The sequence below is a fragment of the Sitophilus oryzae genome, unplaced genomic scaffold (assembly GCF_002938485.1).
Source record: "Sitophilus oryzae breed Bouriz unplaced genomic scaffold, Soryzae_2.0 scaffold_1521_pilon_pilon, whole genome shotgun sequence".
Classification (NCBI taxonomy): domain Eukaryota; kingdom Metazoa; phylum Arthropoda; class Insecta; order Coleoptera; family Curculionidae; genus Sitophilus; species Sitophilus oryzae.
This window is the reverse complement of record NW_022146194.1, coordinates 1,055,675-1,072,120: the sequence shown is the minus strand read 5'-3', so window position 1 is coordinate 1,072,120 and position 16,446 is coordinate 1,055,675. Positions and strand designations below refer to the sequence as shown.

Below are 16,446 nucleotides of genomic sequence, written 5' to 3'. Positions count from 1 at the left end.
GAACCAGACATTGAAATTTTTAATATTTTTTAGTTTCTTGTTTATGTCTCTGTATTTTTTCAGAAAATTACACGAAGCTTATACTCGTATCGACCAATTGCAAGGCAAAAGAATGTTTGGTACGTATTTCAGAGTGGGGTTCTATGGGTCTAAGTTCGGAGATTTGGATAAAGAAGAATTTATATACAAGGAACCTAGTTTAACTAAACTGCCAGAAATTTTCAGTAGATTAGAGGTAAGTTTATCTACACGTTTTGAAGCTTTATTCATTTTGATCTTTATTAAACCCTTGAAATGGTTAATTCAATGTTGTATTATAACAAATACAAATATAAAAATATTTATTTTAATCTGTCTACGAATTATATAAGGATTTTTAAATCTTTTGAACTATACAGAGTGATTTCTAAATCAATGCAAATACTTTCACTGATGGTATACTCCTCCCTGTATAAGTTATTTCCAGGAGACTGGAAATTACTATACAGGGTGTTTCAAAATTTTCAGAATGTCTTTCTGAAAAATTTATGATTTTCTTCTTTAAATTTTGACACTCATTGTATATTTATTTATATCTTTTACAGAACTTCTATGCTGCACTTTTTGGGTCAGAAAGCATTATTATTATCAAAGACTCCAACGCAGTTGACGTGAACCTCTTAGATCCTGACAAAGCCTACATCCAAATCACTTACGTCGAACCGTATTTTGAGCAGTTTGAGCTAAGATACAGGCAAACTCACTTTGACAGGAACTTCAATATTAGTAATTATTTTTTAGTGTTTTTTAGACTAATTTTTGGTTAATTATAATTTATTTAAATTATAGAAAGGTTTGTATATGCAACACCCTTTACAATGACTGGTAAAGCCCACGGAGAACTGAAGGAACAGTATAAAAGGAAGACGATTTTGACAACTGCAGTGCATTTTCCTTATGTCAAAACTAGGATTCAGGTGGTGGCTAGGACTCAGATTACTTTGACACCCATTGAGGTAAATTTTTGATTTATAAATTTTATTTAATCATCTATACTAATATATAAAATCCTTAAGTGACTGACTCACTGATTGTTCACGATCCTGCTCAAACCACTAAGAAGCTCAATTTTGGCATACAGGTTGATTCTAGGGTGTAGAGGTTCGATAAGACGGGATTTTTCGAAATTCCAGTTCCAAACAAAGGGGTGAAACCATCCCACAAATAATACAATATTTTCTTTTTAAAACGGTCAAGTTTCCGAAAAAACTCTTAAACACGTATATTTTATTTTGTTTTTTTACATATTTTAAGCTTTATAGAGTCTAGAGTTGATTCTAGGGTGTAGAGGTTCGATAAGAAGGGATTTTTCGAAATTCCAGTTCCAAGAGGGTGAAACTACCCCTCAAATATTAGAATATTTTTTATTTTAAAACCGGTGAGTTTTTCAGAAAAAACTCTTAAACACGTATATTTTATTTTGTTGTTTTACATATTTTAAGATTTTTTAAAAATTTATACAGGGTGTTTCATAAAATTTGACCATTGAGTAATCACGATTCTGCTTAAACTGCTTGACGTTTAAAGCTGATTTTTGGCAAACGGATTGACTGTGGGGTGTAGAGATTCGATAAGGGGGGGTTTCTCGAATCTCAAATTCCAAGAGGGTGAAAATGCCTCTCAAATATTACAATATTCGTTATTTAAAAAACGGTTAGTCTTTCGGGAAAACGCTTGGACGTGCATAATTTATTTTGTTTTTTTACATATTTTGAAATTTTTTAAAAAATCATACAGGGTGTTACAAAAAGTTGGGTAATTGATTAACCACGATTCTGCTTAAACTGCTTGATGTAAAAAGCTTATTTTTGGCAAACGGACTTGCTTTGCTTTATCATCACCATTACAAATGATTAATTCGACGCGAACGAAGTCGCGGGTACACGCTAGTATTTATATAATGATGCAAATAAATTCATTTTTTTTTCTATTAAGGAGTATCTTTAATAGATAGAAGATCTAGATAGTATTTGAGCCTATGTGTTTTTTAGCAAGTAAATCTTGAAAATTTTTTTTATTTTCCTTTAGGTAGCTATCGAAGATATTCAGAAAAAAAACACCGAGCTTGCTGCAGCGACTCAGCAAGAACCGCCCGATCCAAAAATCCTTCAAATGGTACTGCAGGGTTGCATAGGTACTACTGTCAACCAGGGTCCTCTAGAAATGGCCTTGACATTCCTACCTGGCGACGGAAAACCACTAACACGACATCAGAACAAACTGAGATTGTGTTTTAAGGATTTCTCCAAAAAGTATTTTAATTTCATCGTTTTTTTTTCTTTAAGATTTTTGATGGTGAATTTTTTTAGGTGTAGCGATGCTTTGAAGAAGAATAAGAACCTTATAGGGCCAGACCAAAGAGATTACCAAAGAGAACTGGACAGGAATTACAGAAGGTTCATTGAAAAGTTACAGCCTTTGGTGAATCCCCAATCAGTAACTATTATTAATACAAGGTAATGTATAGTAAGTTCTGAACAACTTTTTTCCTCTTTGACTTGTTTCGATATTTTTTGTCTTCTAACCCCACTTTTTGCATATTACGAGCCCTAACAACTATATGTTGGGACAAGGTCATATTTTGGAATTATTGCCCTGGTTTTTCAAAATGAAAAATATATGTTTAATTTTTTAAATATAAACAACCATATATCCTAAACAACTTGACAATATTTTTATGAATTTGTAAATCAATCCATATTTACAGTAGCGGATTTTGTTCATAAAATGACAAATTTGCTGACAACTAAATGTTGGGACAAGTATTTTTAAATAATTAATATCATCATAGGCGGCTTCGCTATAAACGTCACAAATGTCACAAACTGTTAACTTCAGCATTGACAGCTTGTAAGTGACTCAATACTTTGAGTAGTGAGATTTACTGTAAGTAATTTTAATTTTTTTAATTTTCAATTTAGTTAATTATTTAATTCAAAGTAATGGTCCGTGGAAAAGCTGCAAATCAAAAACTACGCGAAATTATCATTCGTCAATACAGTACGGGAAAAACAATTCGAAAAATTTCTGATGAATTAAGTATTCCAAAAACCACGGTCTTTAATATAATAAAAAATACGGCGAATCTGCCAATGTAGACGTTAGAGGTAAAAGTTCGGGAAGGCCAAAAATTTGTATCTCAAAGAGATTTAAGTCTGCGAGAAGAAGTACTCTTCGCGAAGTAACAGTTAAATGGAATACTGGAACTGGTTTAAATATATCAAGAGAATGTTGCCGAAAATATATCCATAAATGCGGTCTGGGGTTTTACAAGGTAAACTTTATTTTGTGTGGATAATCAATTACCTGAAGATTATTGATACAAATTCTTATTTAGGCCAAAGAAAAACCGCTACTGACAGAAATTCAAAAGAAAAATCGCTACAATTGGGCAAAATCTAAATTATCGTGGACACAAAATGATTGGAATAAGGTCATATTTAGCGATGAGTCTAAATTTGATGTTTGCGTTGGAGATCATCGAAAACGAATAATACGAAATAAAACAGAAGCCTTTCATCATAAATATTGCTTAAAGAGGGTTGTTAAATTTCCTAAGGGGATTATGGTTGTGAGTCTGTCGCATGTCAGCAAGAGGTTTGGGCAAATTAAATTTTATACATGGCACTGTTAACGCCCAAAAATCAACATATACTTGGGACCTCACTTTTGCCTAGTGCTCAAGAATTGTTTCCAAACGAAAACTATATTTTCCAACAAGATGGAGCATTATGCCATTCTGCAAAATCAACTAAAAATTGGTTCAGTAATAATAATATAAAAGTTCTATCCCATCCTGCAAGTAGTCGGGACCTCAATGTTATAGAAACTGTGTCGCATAAAGTGAAGCAATATTTAAGAAACCACCCTCAACGAACAATTTTTGATTTGTGGGCAAAACTGCAGGAAATTTGGGATAATTTTTCTCCTCAAATGTGCCAATCTTTGGTAAATACAATGCCATTAAGAGTTCAGGCAGTTGTTAAGGCGAAAGGTGATGTAACTCCGTATTAAACAAATTTCTTGTTGAGCTGTCCCAATATATAGTTGTCAGCAAATTTGGCTTGATTTTGGCAAAATAAGCTATTATCAAAAGTGATTTGTTTGCAAAGTTATAAAAATGTAGTAAAATTGTCTAGAACATATTGTAATGTTTGAATTTACAATAATAAACAAAATAAATTGAGTCGTTTTAACAAATTACTATTTTTTATTGCAAAAAAGACCTTGTCCCAACATATAGTTGTTAGGGCTCGTAATGTAGAGCAAATACGTGAAAATCATATTTGTTGAGAACTTTTTTGCGCATCCCAAATCTCTAAAAACATATTTTATAGAAAACTTTGAATCAAATGAATTTATTACTGTTTGTTCTAGCCCAAACAAATTTGCACACGCAGAAAATTCAGTACTTAAATGGTAGAACCTCATAATAAAGACAGTAGACTTAGGGATATATACAAAAACGTACTTATATGGAGTTGTAGCAACATATTTATTTACTATTTATCGAATTTTTTTATACAAATATACAAAATAAAGGCACAGAGTAAGAAAAAATAAGTTTTATTCCCTAATAAACGCAAATACAATATTTGTTACACTTAAATAAATAAAAAAATGTCTTTAATAGTTCATGTGAGAATAGTAATCTTGGAACACTTGCACATATATCTCCTTTTCCGACTGTGTCATTTCACTTATAATACTGTCATTAATGTCAGTAATTAAGTACGACTTGTTCCCGACACTAACACTAGGTACAGTACCATCATCTTCTTCTTCACTGTCCATAGTTTCAATGTCATCTAAACTATTTTTACCATCGTTGACATCTTCCAGGTCTGAATCGGAGTCATTTGCTAGACCTTTAACCGCACTGGAAGCAATATTTGAAGGTCTTTTCTCATGAGCCAGCAATACACTCATTATATCATCATTGCGAGCAGTTTGAGTTGAACTTGCCTCACTTTCATCAGGATTAATACTTGTATCATCCTGGTTAAGATTTGAAATAACCGTGGACTCGGTCATCCAAATAGGTGCTTCTTTATGACTGACTGTTGTATTAGCATTATTTTCTTCACCAATGGTAATATCAACTCGAGTCTCTTCAACGGCGAATCCTGCATTTCTTGTTGCCTCTCCGGACCATTCAGTAAGATTTTGTTGAGTAGTTTTCTTATCCAAACCTCGAATAGTACTTATATCTACTGGTTCAGGTTCTAGAACTTCAGGAGCCAGTTTAATACCTTCCACTTCTCGTAATAGTACGTATAATGAGTCAAGTTGTTCGTTGAATTTGGCTAGTAACAGTCTGGAGTCTTTTTTTGGAAGTGCTGAGGAGTCTTCTTCTACAACCTCTCTACAGTAAGTACAACGGAATTCCCCAGTAGCAAAATCATACAACTGATCTGCTTCTAAGTCTGTAAAGGTTTTGAGACACGCCAAACATTTAAAACTTGCTCTGCTAGTAGCGTCGCGTTCTTCAGTCTCTAGTCTTTTTCTCATGAGATCTAATTTATACTTAACCACGTTAACAAAGCTTTTGTAGTTGATAAAATAATAGTTTACTTTCTGGGCTTTGCCGTCTGCTCCAGTTTCCATTCTCAAACGGACTTGTATGAATTTATCGTTTCTGAGCGTGGCTATTCGGGCTCTGAGCATTTTCTTCTCGAATTTGAGCAGTTCGCAGATGTCGTCCTCCTTCATGCAGGGGTTCCTCACCAGCATATCGACTATGAGGGCATCCTCGATGGAGTAAAAACCTCGTACGACGAGCCTCGCCAACTGTTTCAAACTGCTAGGGACCTCGGTCACCAATTTTTCTTCAGTCATAATTGTTTTTGTCTTTAATTCGATCCTTTACATCTTTAAATATTGTTTTTTTTTGTAGGAACTAAATATGAAATTTCCAAATATTAAAAAAATTGCCTAATAGGTTAAAATGTTAAAATCTTCTTTTAAAATATATTTTAAAATACAACTGTCATCATAGGTCGGCCTTGTGGTCGAAATGATTGCGCCGCATTCTAGTAGACGCAAGGTCGCCGGTTCGATTCCGGCCTCGGACATGGGTGTTAAATGTGTGTGTGAGTGGTGTGAGTCTGTATTTGTCCAATTTTAAACGCTAATTAATGGTGGGTTCATACAGCCAAATAAAATAAAATAAGAATAAAAGGTAAAGGTGTGGATCCGGTGGCTGACCTTGAAGCCCATATTTGCTGCATTTGATCATCAATACTACGCAAGCGCACATCGTCGATGTTGCCAAATTGCAGTTTATTTTCGAATTATTTGCAGTTGAAAAATTTCTTTTTGAGTGTTAATAAATAATACAAATTCTATAATTAATTTCATCAATTAAGAAATAAGCTGGCTGAATGTCGTAATAGACAAGTGGCCAAAAATAAAAAGAAGAGTAATTCTATATTAAATCTGTGGTTGTCTTTGACTTTACTCTGTGGTCGTGGTACTTTTAAAGCCTAATATATGAAAAAGAAGAAGAATGCAGGTGGCGCCATTGTGAAAAAGTGAGAAAATTTTGAACTAAAAACACGATTAAAATTTAAATTAGGAGGTAGCAACATCTACGAACTGCCCATGCGTAAGTAGTATTTATGAACAAGTGCCATAGAGAGTACAGATAATGATTATCCACTGAAATAAAACACTTTATTACCTTAATTTTATATATGATAAAATATTAGTGATCTTTTTCTAACGTATAAAAATTGTTTCTCCATCTCACTTTATTTTCTAGTTACTTTTGAATTTACCGTCAGAATGTTGGCAGTTCTGACCATATACGTATTAATACGTATATGGTTCTGACACATTTCTAGTGATTTTATTTTCTTGAGTTTATTATTGAAAAGTGTTGAAAAGCGATTACCCTGATAGGTCGCCATCACAGAGATTTTGAAGTTTGTTTTCAAATTTATAAAATAATAATGGCTATTTTAAAGCTTTTTTATGAATTTCTCTAACGAATTACACTCTAGAATTGTACATTTTCGTTTTGTCTTATTCGGCTTCTAATATTTTAATCAGTTTTATGAGAATTTTCGAAATTGCAGAAGCATTTTTGTCACTTCAGAATCTGCTTTTTTATTTTGTCGATTTATGGTTCTTAAATTAATATTGTAGATAATTTTAAGTTAAAAATGAGTGGAAATGGTGAAGACGAGAAAGAAGTACCTAAAGTGTTGCCTTTGGACTTGGCCAGGACACAAATAGCAGCAGTTAGAGCTGGGGATGGTAATAAGGCACCTTTGGTAGTGCCAAGCCAAGCTCTCCGAAATATGAGAGTTTTAACGCAAAGCGTTTCAACAAATAGCAACTCTGCCGCAGTCGGACAAGCTATAATCACTAATTTAGTACCCCAAGCAATCATAAACCAAGGTAAATATTTCCTTGTATATCTATTTTACTATGTAACATATGTTTAACTTGTAGTAGACCCTTCGAAGACTCAGATAACAAATATTGGGGGACCTAGTCAAGGACAAGCACAAACACAAGTGACCGGGACATTAGCAATACAAAGATCAGCCCAAATTACTCTATCCACAGCGCCGGTAGTGGCTCAAAATACAGCAGGTACATCCTATCACGTACCCAGAGGCCCCGCGGTTGTCGCAAATTTAGCAGCCCCAAGAAGTAATGTGGCAACAGTTAGGGCACCTTTAATTGTGACTGCACAGAACAGTCAAGCTTTTGTCAGGCCTCCAAGGTATGATTTACATATTATATTAAGTGTGAAAATTGATTAAATAAGTTAATCTGAATTATATCAAGGACTCCTAGTCCAGCTCCTGGTACAGCATGGTTAACAAACACATCAAATGGATCCCAAAAAAAGGGGGCTTCAACTGTCTTAAGCTCTCCAGTGAGAGGGGCGACGGTTACTGGTAAACCTCAAGTCGTAGGCAGACCTCAAGGAACTGCACAGTCTGTTATACCTAACCTAAAAGCAGGGACAATCATCCAGAGCGGTATAATAGGTCAGACAGTAAGTACTTGCTTTTTATATTGTTATTGAAAAAGGTTAAATATTGGATTTTTTTCAGATTCATTCTTTTAAACCAGCATCTGGTACTATACAGACTTTAGGTGCTCCAGTGACCCTGGCCCAAATGTTACCAGCCAGAACTCAAGCAGTTGTTTTTAGTGCGAATACAGTGGGTCAGTTTACGCCTACAGGCCGGATAACTGTCACTACAGCGGCGGCGCAGAATCAAGTTAGGCCTCCTCAAACCAGACCACTGGTCAGATTAGTATTTTTTTTATTTTTAACTAATTTTTAATATGTTTCTTTGACTTTCAGGGCCCTGTGGTGACTGGTACGAGACTTGCTGTGCCCATTTCTCAGGTTCAGGCTCAGACTTCGCGAATTTTGACTCCACAACAGAGTGGTGGTGGTTCTTTGACAGTAACGCCTAGGATTGGTCAGCAATCCCAGCCTCAGCCAGTTCTGGCTACGACAAGGATTGGGACCACACAAGCGACGGCTAATGTGGTGGGGCGATTATCAGTAACTCCATCTACGGTAAGTAAAACATAACTGTGTAAAAGCACAGAATTACCTAAACATATACTGAAATTATACTGGAGATTTTTTTGTGGACCAAATTTTAACATGATTTTAACTGAGTTTTTAACTGTCGCATTTTAAGTATAATATAATGGTTGACAAATTTTGATTAATATTTAATGGTTGAATATCAGGGATGAACCTGTAAAGGGCTGTAATGTAAAAAACATTTTTTTTACATGTGAACAACGTAAACAACGTTTTATGAAAAGCAAAAAATACTTTTTTGAATTATTCAACTTCTTTAATGAAAAATTTGACTTATTTTCTTATATTTCTTCATTTATTTCTATTATTTTTTACTATTTTGAGTAGAAATCAAAAGTTTACGCTGCATTAATTGAAATTATAGGTTAAAAAGGTAAGAAACGCAATTTCTTACTTTGTCTGTCTTTTTTATTTTTTTACATATATTTTCTAAAAATATGTCTATCTTTGAGTAATATATGTATATAATGTAAAATTTTACAGATATCCGGGTCTGTAACTAATGTTAGTAATATACCGACTACACAAGCCAGAATATCGACATTGTCCACGTTAAATTTGCAGTCTTTTATGGTGGCTAATGGTGGACATGCCCGAATGCAAACCACCCAAGGGCCTAAAGTTATAACTCAGCCTGCACAAGGTATGTTAGATTTTTTTTTTCTAATAATTATGACAATTTTTCGTAGCTTCTATGTTTATGTATGATAAAAATTTAGGTATGTATTTGTATTTTTCTGATTTATTGTTTCAGCCACTATTCATTTGACGCAAATATCGCCACAAATAAAGACATCGGCTGCTGTTGTATCAACCGGTGCCAGAACAAGTAAGTTTATACACCCTCGGTACATTTGAACTACTCGCAGTAATAGTATATTGTTTTATTAGGAGTAAAAATGACAGTTTTTGTGGCGAGGCCGTACGTTTGACAGATACAGTTGAGGCACAAAAATTCATTTTTACTTTGAATAGAATATGCTATTTTTTTTTCAAACGCCACTAATAATTTTTTAAACAATTTCAAACCTCCCAAATAATATAAAAATACTTAAAAGTAATACCTTGTATATAATTATATATCGAGAAACTATGGTTACGCTTGTTGAATTTGACACTTTACTATGTCAGTTTAATAATATTTTTTCGTACTTTTATGCTTAGGCGTAAAAGTGATTGACTTTTATGCCTATGCGTTAAAATGACTTTTTATATTGTCAATCACGTCGCAAAAATTAATACTCATAGTTAAAGGAAATAAATTTAGATTGGAATGCCCGTCAAAATATATCATTCTTTTGGGTCGCGACCGTTGTACGTGATCTGGCGCTGCTATAGCAATTGCTAAGAACAACCGCCCCCCAAACAATTACATAAATAATTTTCTCTTGTCAAAATCAGAATCTTCAAAAAAATTTTAAAATCTTTCAAAATTTAAACCGCCTTCATTGAAAAAATACCGAAAAGTGATTAAAGCATCCATTCTCAAAGTAATTATTGCTATCTTGTGAATTTAATTTAAAGTTTACTTACTCAAACCCGTGATAATTGTGAAAAAGTGGTATTAAAAACTAAAAAACTGTGTTGTGAACTGTGAACTGCAAAAACCATCGTGGATCGTGACATAACGTCGGTTTCCAATGTTTCATAGGTATTTCACTTACATGTCCTTATATAAAATAAAGTTTCTTGTATGCAACACACTGTATTTTATTTATAAAATTAAAAAAAAAATAATAATAAATTTGATAATATAATTCCGGGAAAAGCCGAACCGATCCAAAATTATCAAAAGCTTTGGGTCGCGACCGTTGCAAGAATAGCGCCAAATAGTGCTTATATTGTCCTTATGGGCACTTTTCAATCTAAACTTGTTTCATTTATTTATGTTAATACTTTTGTGACGTTTGAAAAACAAAATATTTTTTCATCAAAGATTGTGAAAAGTAGTAAAAACTGATAATTTTTTTATTTAAATTATTTATTGCAAAAATGTGACTGTTTATTTCAGTAAATGTGCCAGCTTCCATCGTACCGCAAAGGACGAATTCCATAGCCCCGTCTCAAGCCATATCCATAGCCAAAGTCTTTCCAGCATCGGAAGGCCAGGGCGGTACCACCACCGTTTTTGTCCCGACTCCATTGCAAACGACGACCGCGCAGAGACGGACTTCGCCAAGTAAGTTCTCGGTACATTTGAACTACTCGATATAAAACGTCTCAGTGTAGTACTTGGAGCCCAAGAACAGTTAACCTAATAGGACTGCTTATTCAGCCAAAAGTGTCTGCCAGGTGCATGCGAAAACTCCTCGCTTTGTTACGTCATTGTAGCCCTTGTCATGGTTATTAGTCCTTATCCGGCAACCAATAATACACACACGTGCATTATTGATTGCCTGATGCAAAACGTTCATTATTTAGTTTATTTATGTAAACACTTTATATGTAGTATAGAAAATTAACTGTATAAATTGTATTAAATACTCGGATAATGCATTTTTAACAACAGCAGTTCCCAGCATCACCTTTTGCAGGCATTCTTTTTAGTGTACTTCCATATTTTGCTTTAAAATAATTAATAAACAATATCGTAGGCACTTAGTAAGCACTTTGTCACAATCCACAACACAAAATGAACGTATTTATACACTCTATAGCTCTAAAAACTTTAAAAACACCTTTTTCACATTTAAAATTGACAAAATAACTCAAAATTTCTCAGCTGTTATTTTTATAAGTTTACCATAGGCAACTAATAATACACACTGTCATGACAAGGACTACAATGACGTCACAACTGTCAGCTGAAGCGCGGGAAGAGGCGACCGTACGTCTTATGAGGATCAGCAACCCTATTAGTTTACCGTTCTTGCTTGGAGCCTTTTAAATAGCATCTCTATTTGCTCACATGTTTTCTTGGTTTTTTTTCTTAATTTTGTACCCCTTTCAACAATATACACGGTGTACTAAGTTAGTTTTTATAGTCTGTCCTATATTATCCACTTGGTTCGTTACAGGTCCAGTCACTGGCAGTTCTAACGTCCCGCAAACTGTCATGACGGCTACGACAGTCGCTTCGTATTCTCTCACCGGCCAAGAAGGGAGTCCCTTTTTCTATGACACCACCGGTACGCCAGCGGGTACCTTCCAGAGAGCCTTCGTCAGCGGACAGCAAGTTACTGGGGCTTTCGCAGCGCAGCCTCAACAGCAAAATAATACAAGCAGGCCCCTTGGAGCCCCTATAACCAACCAACAGCTACATGGTATAGGTAAAAGAATTATTTATACTCTGTCCTGATAATTGAATAACATAAGATCATCGACATTGAATTGATAAAAATTAAGATAAAAATTGACATTTCTTTCTTTTGTGTATTCTTTTGCTGGATGAACTATAGGTTAGTTTTTTGACTGATTTGATTGACGTTCGTTTATAGGTATGAGGTTTAATTCGGTGATGGTGGTGGAACAGAGTGGTGCTGCGCAGACGACACACTTTCAGCCCGTTTCTGCGCAGGCTGTTACAGAGCATTTAGAAATAAGTCATTCGCAGCCGTCGCAGTCAAAGGTAAGATATAAATAAAGTGGTTATGTGGACCATATATCAAGATCCGTTTTTTTTATTTACGATCATAGATTACCAAACTAAATTATAATTATTTATATTCATTTTTATTTTTTTTTATAGGTTACTTCGTCACCCAGGCCGAGCATACTAAGAAAAAGGGATCACGAAGGTTCCCCGTTAAAAGCCGCGAAGAACTTGACTCCGGCCCTGCAAAATTTGGCGCAGCACGCCGCCGCGCAGGTGCCGGCCTCGCCGTCTCCCCCGCCCAGGCCGGATTCCCGAGGCAACGGTCACAGTTCCGGTAGAAATATAACCCCATTTTTTTACATTTGCCAGGGTTGTAACGAGATATCTGTTGTTTAGGCGGAAGTACCACCATATCTGCCACTTCCAGTCCCGGTTTACCGGAAGTGAACGAAGACAGCAATCCCGCCGTAACGATGAATCTCAAGGAGGAGGAGGACGAAGAGACCAAACCTCCCATGGAGATGAGTCCGCGGAAGAAGCCCAGAAAGCAACAACTGTAAGTCCAATATTATGTATTTTCAATATATATATTAACTATAAGTATATTGACTCCAAACTGCCAAGCCGGTGAAATGGATATATAAATCTTCTGAAGGAATTTGCATAAGTCGCTCAGTTAGCGGTGCTCAAGCGTAGTGCGTAAGACTGGATTTTGAATTATCGATTGGATCACCAGACCAATAAGAGACTAGACGCTAGCACCAGCTGTTCATTCGTACGGCTCCGTCCAACTTCATACGGCTTTCGTTTGCGTTCCCGTTCGACAATTGGCTAATCCTCAGAGCTAATCGATATTCGGCTGTACTGTTCGGGTCGCTTTCAGGGGTTAGGTTAGGTTTTAAAGCGGGTGGTGTGGCCGAAGGAAATATATATTATATTTCAGGAATCTTAAGGCTTGGCCCGATCCTGTCGTGTTAAGCTATACCCAAAATTCCAAACACACGTGCTTTGATTAAGGTTTGCAGAGCTTTAGCATTTGCCATAAAATAGCGAGCAATTTGTTACAAAATCATATAATATAGCACTGTAATCACAAAACTTCAATCTATTTCCGTATTGTAACGGAATTTTAAATTATGCCTTTATTTTCGAGAAAATTTAGTCCAAACATAAGGAATATTTTGCTGATGTTTGACCATCAACATTTTATAAATAAAGAAGTTGTCTAAAAATGTGCTACAATACGGTTATAGTATAATCCTTTATCTTTAATTTCCTTCTTCATTTGTGTAAAAATACCTAGCCAGTTTTCTATAAAACATTAAATGCCGAACGCTTATTTTGCTACTTTTTCAGACTAGTGAAATGGACTCTTAACTAAGTGATAAAAAAAGTTAATTATTTAAAGTTTAATGACGTTTGTTATAGGACCGGAAATGAGATAGAAGAAAATCATGACGATATGCAGTTCATATCCGATACAGGCAAGAAGGAAACTTACGATTCGGATGGTCCGCAGTCCGATGGAGGGCCGAAAGATGGCGCTCCCGAAGCGGTACGTGTCACCACGGTGAGTACGCTAAAAAAACAAAAAAATAATTATTAAAGAAATATTTTCTTAAAATAAAATCAATGTATGATTTCCCAGTTACGCAAACCAGCTACGGCCAGTCTTCTAAACGGGTACCGTCAGACGTGGAAAGCCACTCACAACCACTATCAGAGGTATTCAGATGTGAAGCCGAAAGATGAACGCAGGCCGACCATCATGGACCTGGCCAATCAGAATAAAGTGACTGAGAAGATCAATGGATGGAAGATACACCATCTGTCAACGCAAATGGAAGATCTGGTAAGAATTTCATAAAATATTTTCGCAATTTTGTATATTTCTTAAGTTTACCTAGTTTAAACTTTAATAATCTAACATAGTTAGCAAAATAAGTTTACAGTTTCTCTAACTATAGTAATATAATCGGGAGATACTTAAAAGTCACTTTTAAACATTTGATAGAGAATGAAAACATCCTAAGACTGTTAGTTTACGCTGATATGCATTTTGCTAACCATGTTAGCAATACACACTTATAGAGTGTATTTTTCTAACCATATTAGCAAAATACACACTAGTTGTGTGTGTATTTCGCTAACAATATTTGCAGAATACGCACAAGCATAGAAAATGTTATGCTTGGTAAATTAACATAAGTTCAGCAGATGTTAATTAAAATCACTTTTTATCGTTTTCTGACTATGCTGAAATGGTTAGCGAAACGTGGATACTGAATGTATTTCGCTAACCCGATTTACATAATTGTGAGATTTATCAAACTCATTTTTAATCATCTGCGTAACATGCTACCTTAGTGAAATACACTAATGTATTTTGCTAACCTATTAGCGATATACATGATATGTATTCTGCTAATATAGTTAGCGAAGTACACGATATTTATCTTCTTCTAATCTAGTTAGCGAAGTGCAAGTCATGTATTTCGCTAACCTAGTTTAAAAGTGTATTATATTGTGATGCAAAGTATATTTGCATAAAGTCTGTCAGAAAAATTATTTTTTTTTCCTTGACTTCTAACTGATTTTAATTTAATTTTTTTAAGTCACTTTTAAACATTTTATAGAGAATGAAAACATCCTAAGACCGTGTTAGCAATACACACACTTATATAGAGTATAGAGTGTATTTTTTTAACCATCTGACTACATAATCAGAGCGTGTATGTTGCTAATCATATTAGCAGAATTCACACTAGTTGTGTGTATTTCGATAACCATATATTTGCAAAATACGCAAACTCATAGAAAATGTATTTTGCTAACTATTTTGATAGAATTAGTCTAACATAAGTTCAGAACGTGAAATGTGTGAAATGTTATAGTATCAGCAGATGTTAATTAAAATCACTTTTTATCATTTTCTGACTATACTGAAGTTAGCGAAACGTGGATACTGAATGTATTTTGCTAACCCGATTATGAGATTTATCAAACTCATTTTTAATCATCTGTATAATATGCTAACTTAGTGAAAGACTAAAATTAGCGAAATACATAATATGTATTTTGCTAACATAGTTAGCGTAATACACAATATTTATTTTCTTATAATCTAGTTAGCGATATACAAGTAATGTATTTTGCTAACCTAGAATTGAAAGTGAGAGTGTATTTCGCTAACCATGTCGGCATCTTTGAATTTTTCGTTGATTTCTTACTAACTGATTTTATTTTATTTTTTTTTAGGCTGAACAGGAACAAACAGTCTATGATCAGTTAACTGAACTGTTAAAAGTGACAGAATCAGAGGAGAACTCGAAGCAGATCGACAAAGAAGTCAACAGGGTCAATGAATTAATAAAAGTAAGTTTTGATACCTTCACAAAATATGATTAAAAATAAAAAAAAATGGTTTTAGGGTAATCTGCAGAGGATCAAAATCATCAATGACGGTATGCTGGAGGCCAAATGTCAAATAATGAAAATCTTTGACCATCAGCGTCACGTGAACGACATAGTGAACCGGTGCGCAAGCAAACGGAACTTCAAGAAAAGGGAGAAAATCTAATAAAACTAGGGAAATTGCAAGAGTCGAATCAAAGGACACGCGTTGTACATTTTATTTTTCGTGTTTTTTTTTATCGAAAATTCGGTTTGTCTGACAAAAACTTAAATTTAAAGTTAATTTTCTGTAATTATAATATTATATAGGTAAACAGAGATAATATATGTATAAATATAAGCGATTTTATTAACTAGTTTAAATATACCTTTTCTTTCTTAAAGATTCGTTTTATTTTAATAAGTAGCGTCAAAGATGGCGGAGAAATGACAATCGATGATAGATTTGGCGAGGTCAAGCCCTAGATCTCATTTATTTGGCGAGTACTCTTTATTTTAGTGTTAATTTTTGAGAAGTTTTATGTCAACGATGACTATAGAGATTGTTGTTGTATAAAGTATAAAAATACCGAGGGTGCTATTTAAAAATCAAAAGTTGTAGTCATTTCCGGTGAAACAGGAAGTGACCTAAAACCATTGAATACGACAATCAATCCTAATTTATGTCATATACTAACATACCAAATCTTTTTTTATCTAAAAAAAAAGTTATAGGGGTGAGCCACTTTTGAGACGCATCCGGTATACCTTTGGGACGAGTTTATTTCTTGAAATAGATCCTGGCCTCTAGAAGAAAATCTACAAAATATAAGTATAACGGGGACCAATTTGACGTGGTATTTTACTAAATAAAACAAAGTTTCTTAACGGCGAA

General features: G+C 34.5%; 3 protein-coding genes across 3 annotated transcripts in view; 2 read left to right on the top strand and 1 right to left on the bottom strand.

The window, feature by feature from the left end:
• The window catches only part of LOC115878699 (dedicator of cytokinesis protein 7), a 33,332-nt gene extending 28,733 nt beyond the window's left edge, over window positions 1-4,599 (top strand). The window contains exons 19-24 of the mRNA XM_030895277.1: window positions 64-235; window positions 585-765; window positions 829-995; window positions 2,068-2,291; window positions 2,349-2,495; window positions 4,417-4,599. Of these exons, the coding sequence (XP_030751137.1) occupies window positions 64-235; window positions 585-765; window positions 829-995; window positions 2,068-2,291; window positions 2,349-2,495; window positions 4,417-4,462 (937 nt within the window). The 3' untranslated portion in view covers window positions 4,463-4,599. The remainder of the gene's footprint in view (window positions 1-63; window positions 236-584; window positions 766-828; window positions 996-2,067; window positions 2,292-2,348; window positions 2,496-4,416) is intronic.
• LOC115878701 (general transcription factor IIE subunit 1) lies at window positions 4,590-5,996 on the bottom strand. Its single transcript, XM_030895279.1, has one exon. The coding sequence runs from the start codon at window positions 5,875-5,877 to the stop codon at window positions 4,666-4,668; it is 1,212 nt and encodes a 403-aa protein (XP_030751139.1). The 5' UTR covers window positions 5,878-5,996; the 3' UTR covers window positions 4,590-4,665.
• A 921-nt stretch (window positions 5,997-6,917) lies between these two features.
• On the top strand, window positions 6,918-15,927 carry LOC115878700 (histone deacetylase complex subunit SAP130). The gene is made up of 16 exons (XM_030895278.1): window positions 6,918-7,443; window positions 7,498-7,774; window positions 7,840-8,053; window positions 8,112-8,309; window positions 8,369-8,590; window positions 9,107-9,266; window positions 9,378-9,452; window positions 10,635-10,802; window positions 11,641-11,892; window positions 12,061-12,191; window positions 12,312-12,492; window positions 12,555-12,714; window positions 13,587-13,728; window positions 13,807-14,010; window positions 15,417-15,533; window positions 15,589-15,927. The coding sequence occupies exons 1-16, from the start codon at window positions 7,206-7,208 to the stop codon at window positions 15,736-15,738; spliced, it is 2,889 nt and encodes a 962-aa protein (XP_030751138.1). The 5' UTR covers window positions 6,918-7,205; the 3' UTR covers window positions 15,739-15,927.
• Window positions 15,928-16,446: the final 519 nt, after the last annotated feature.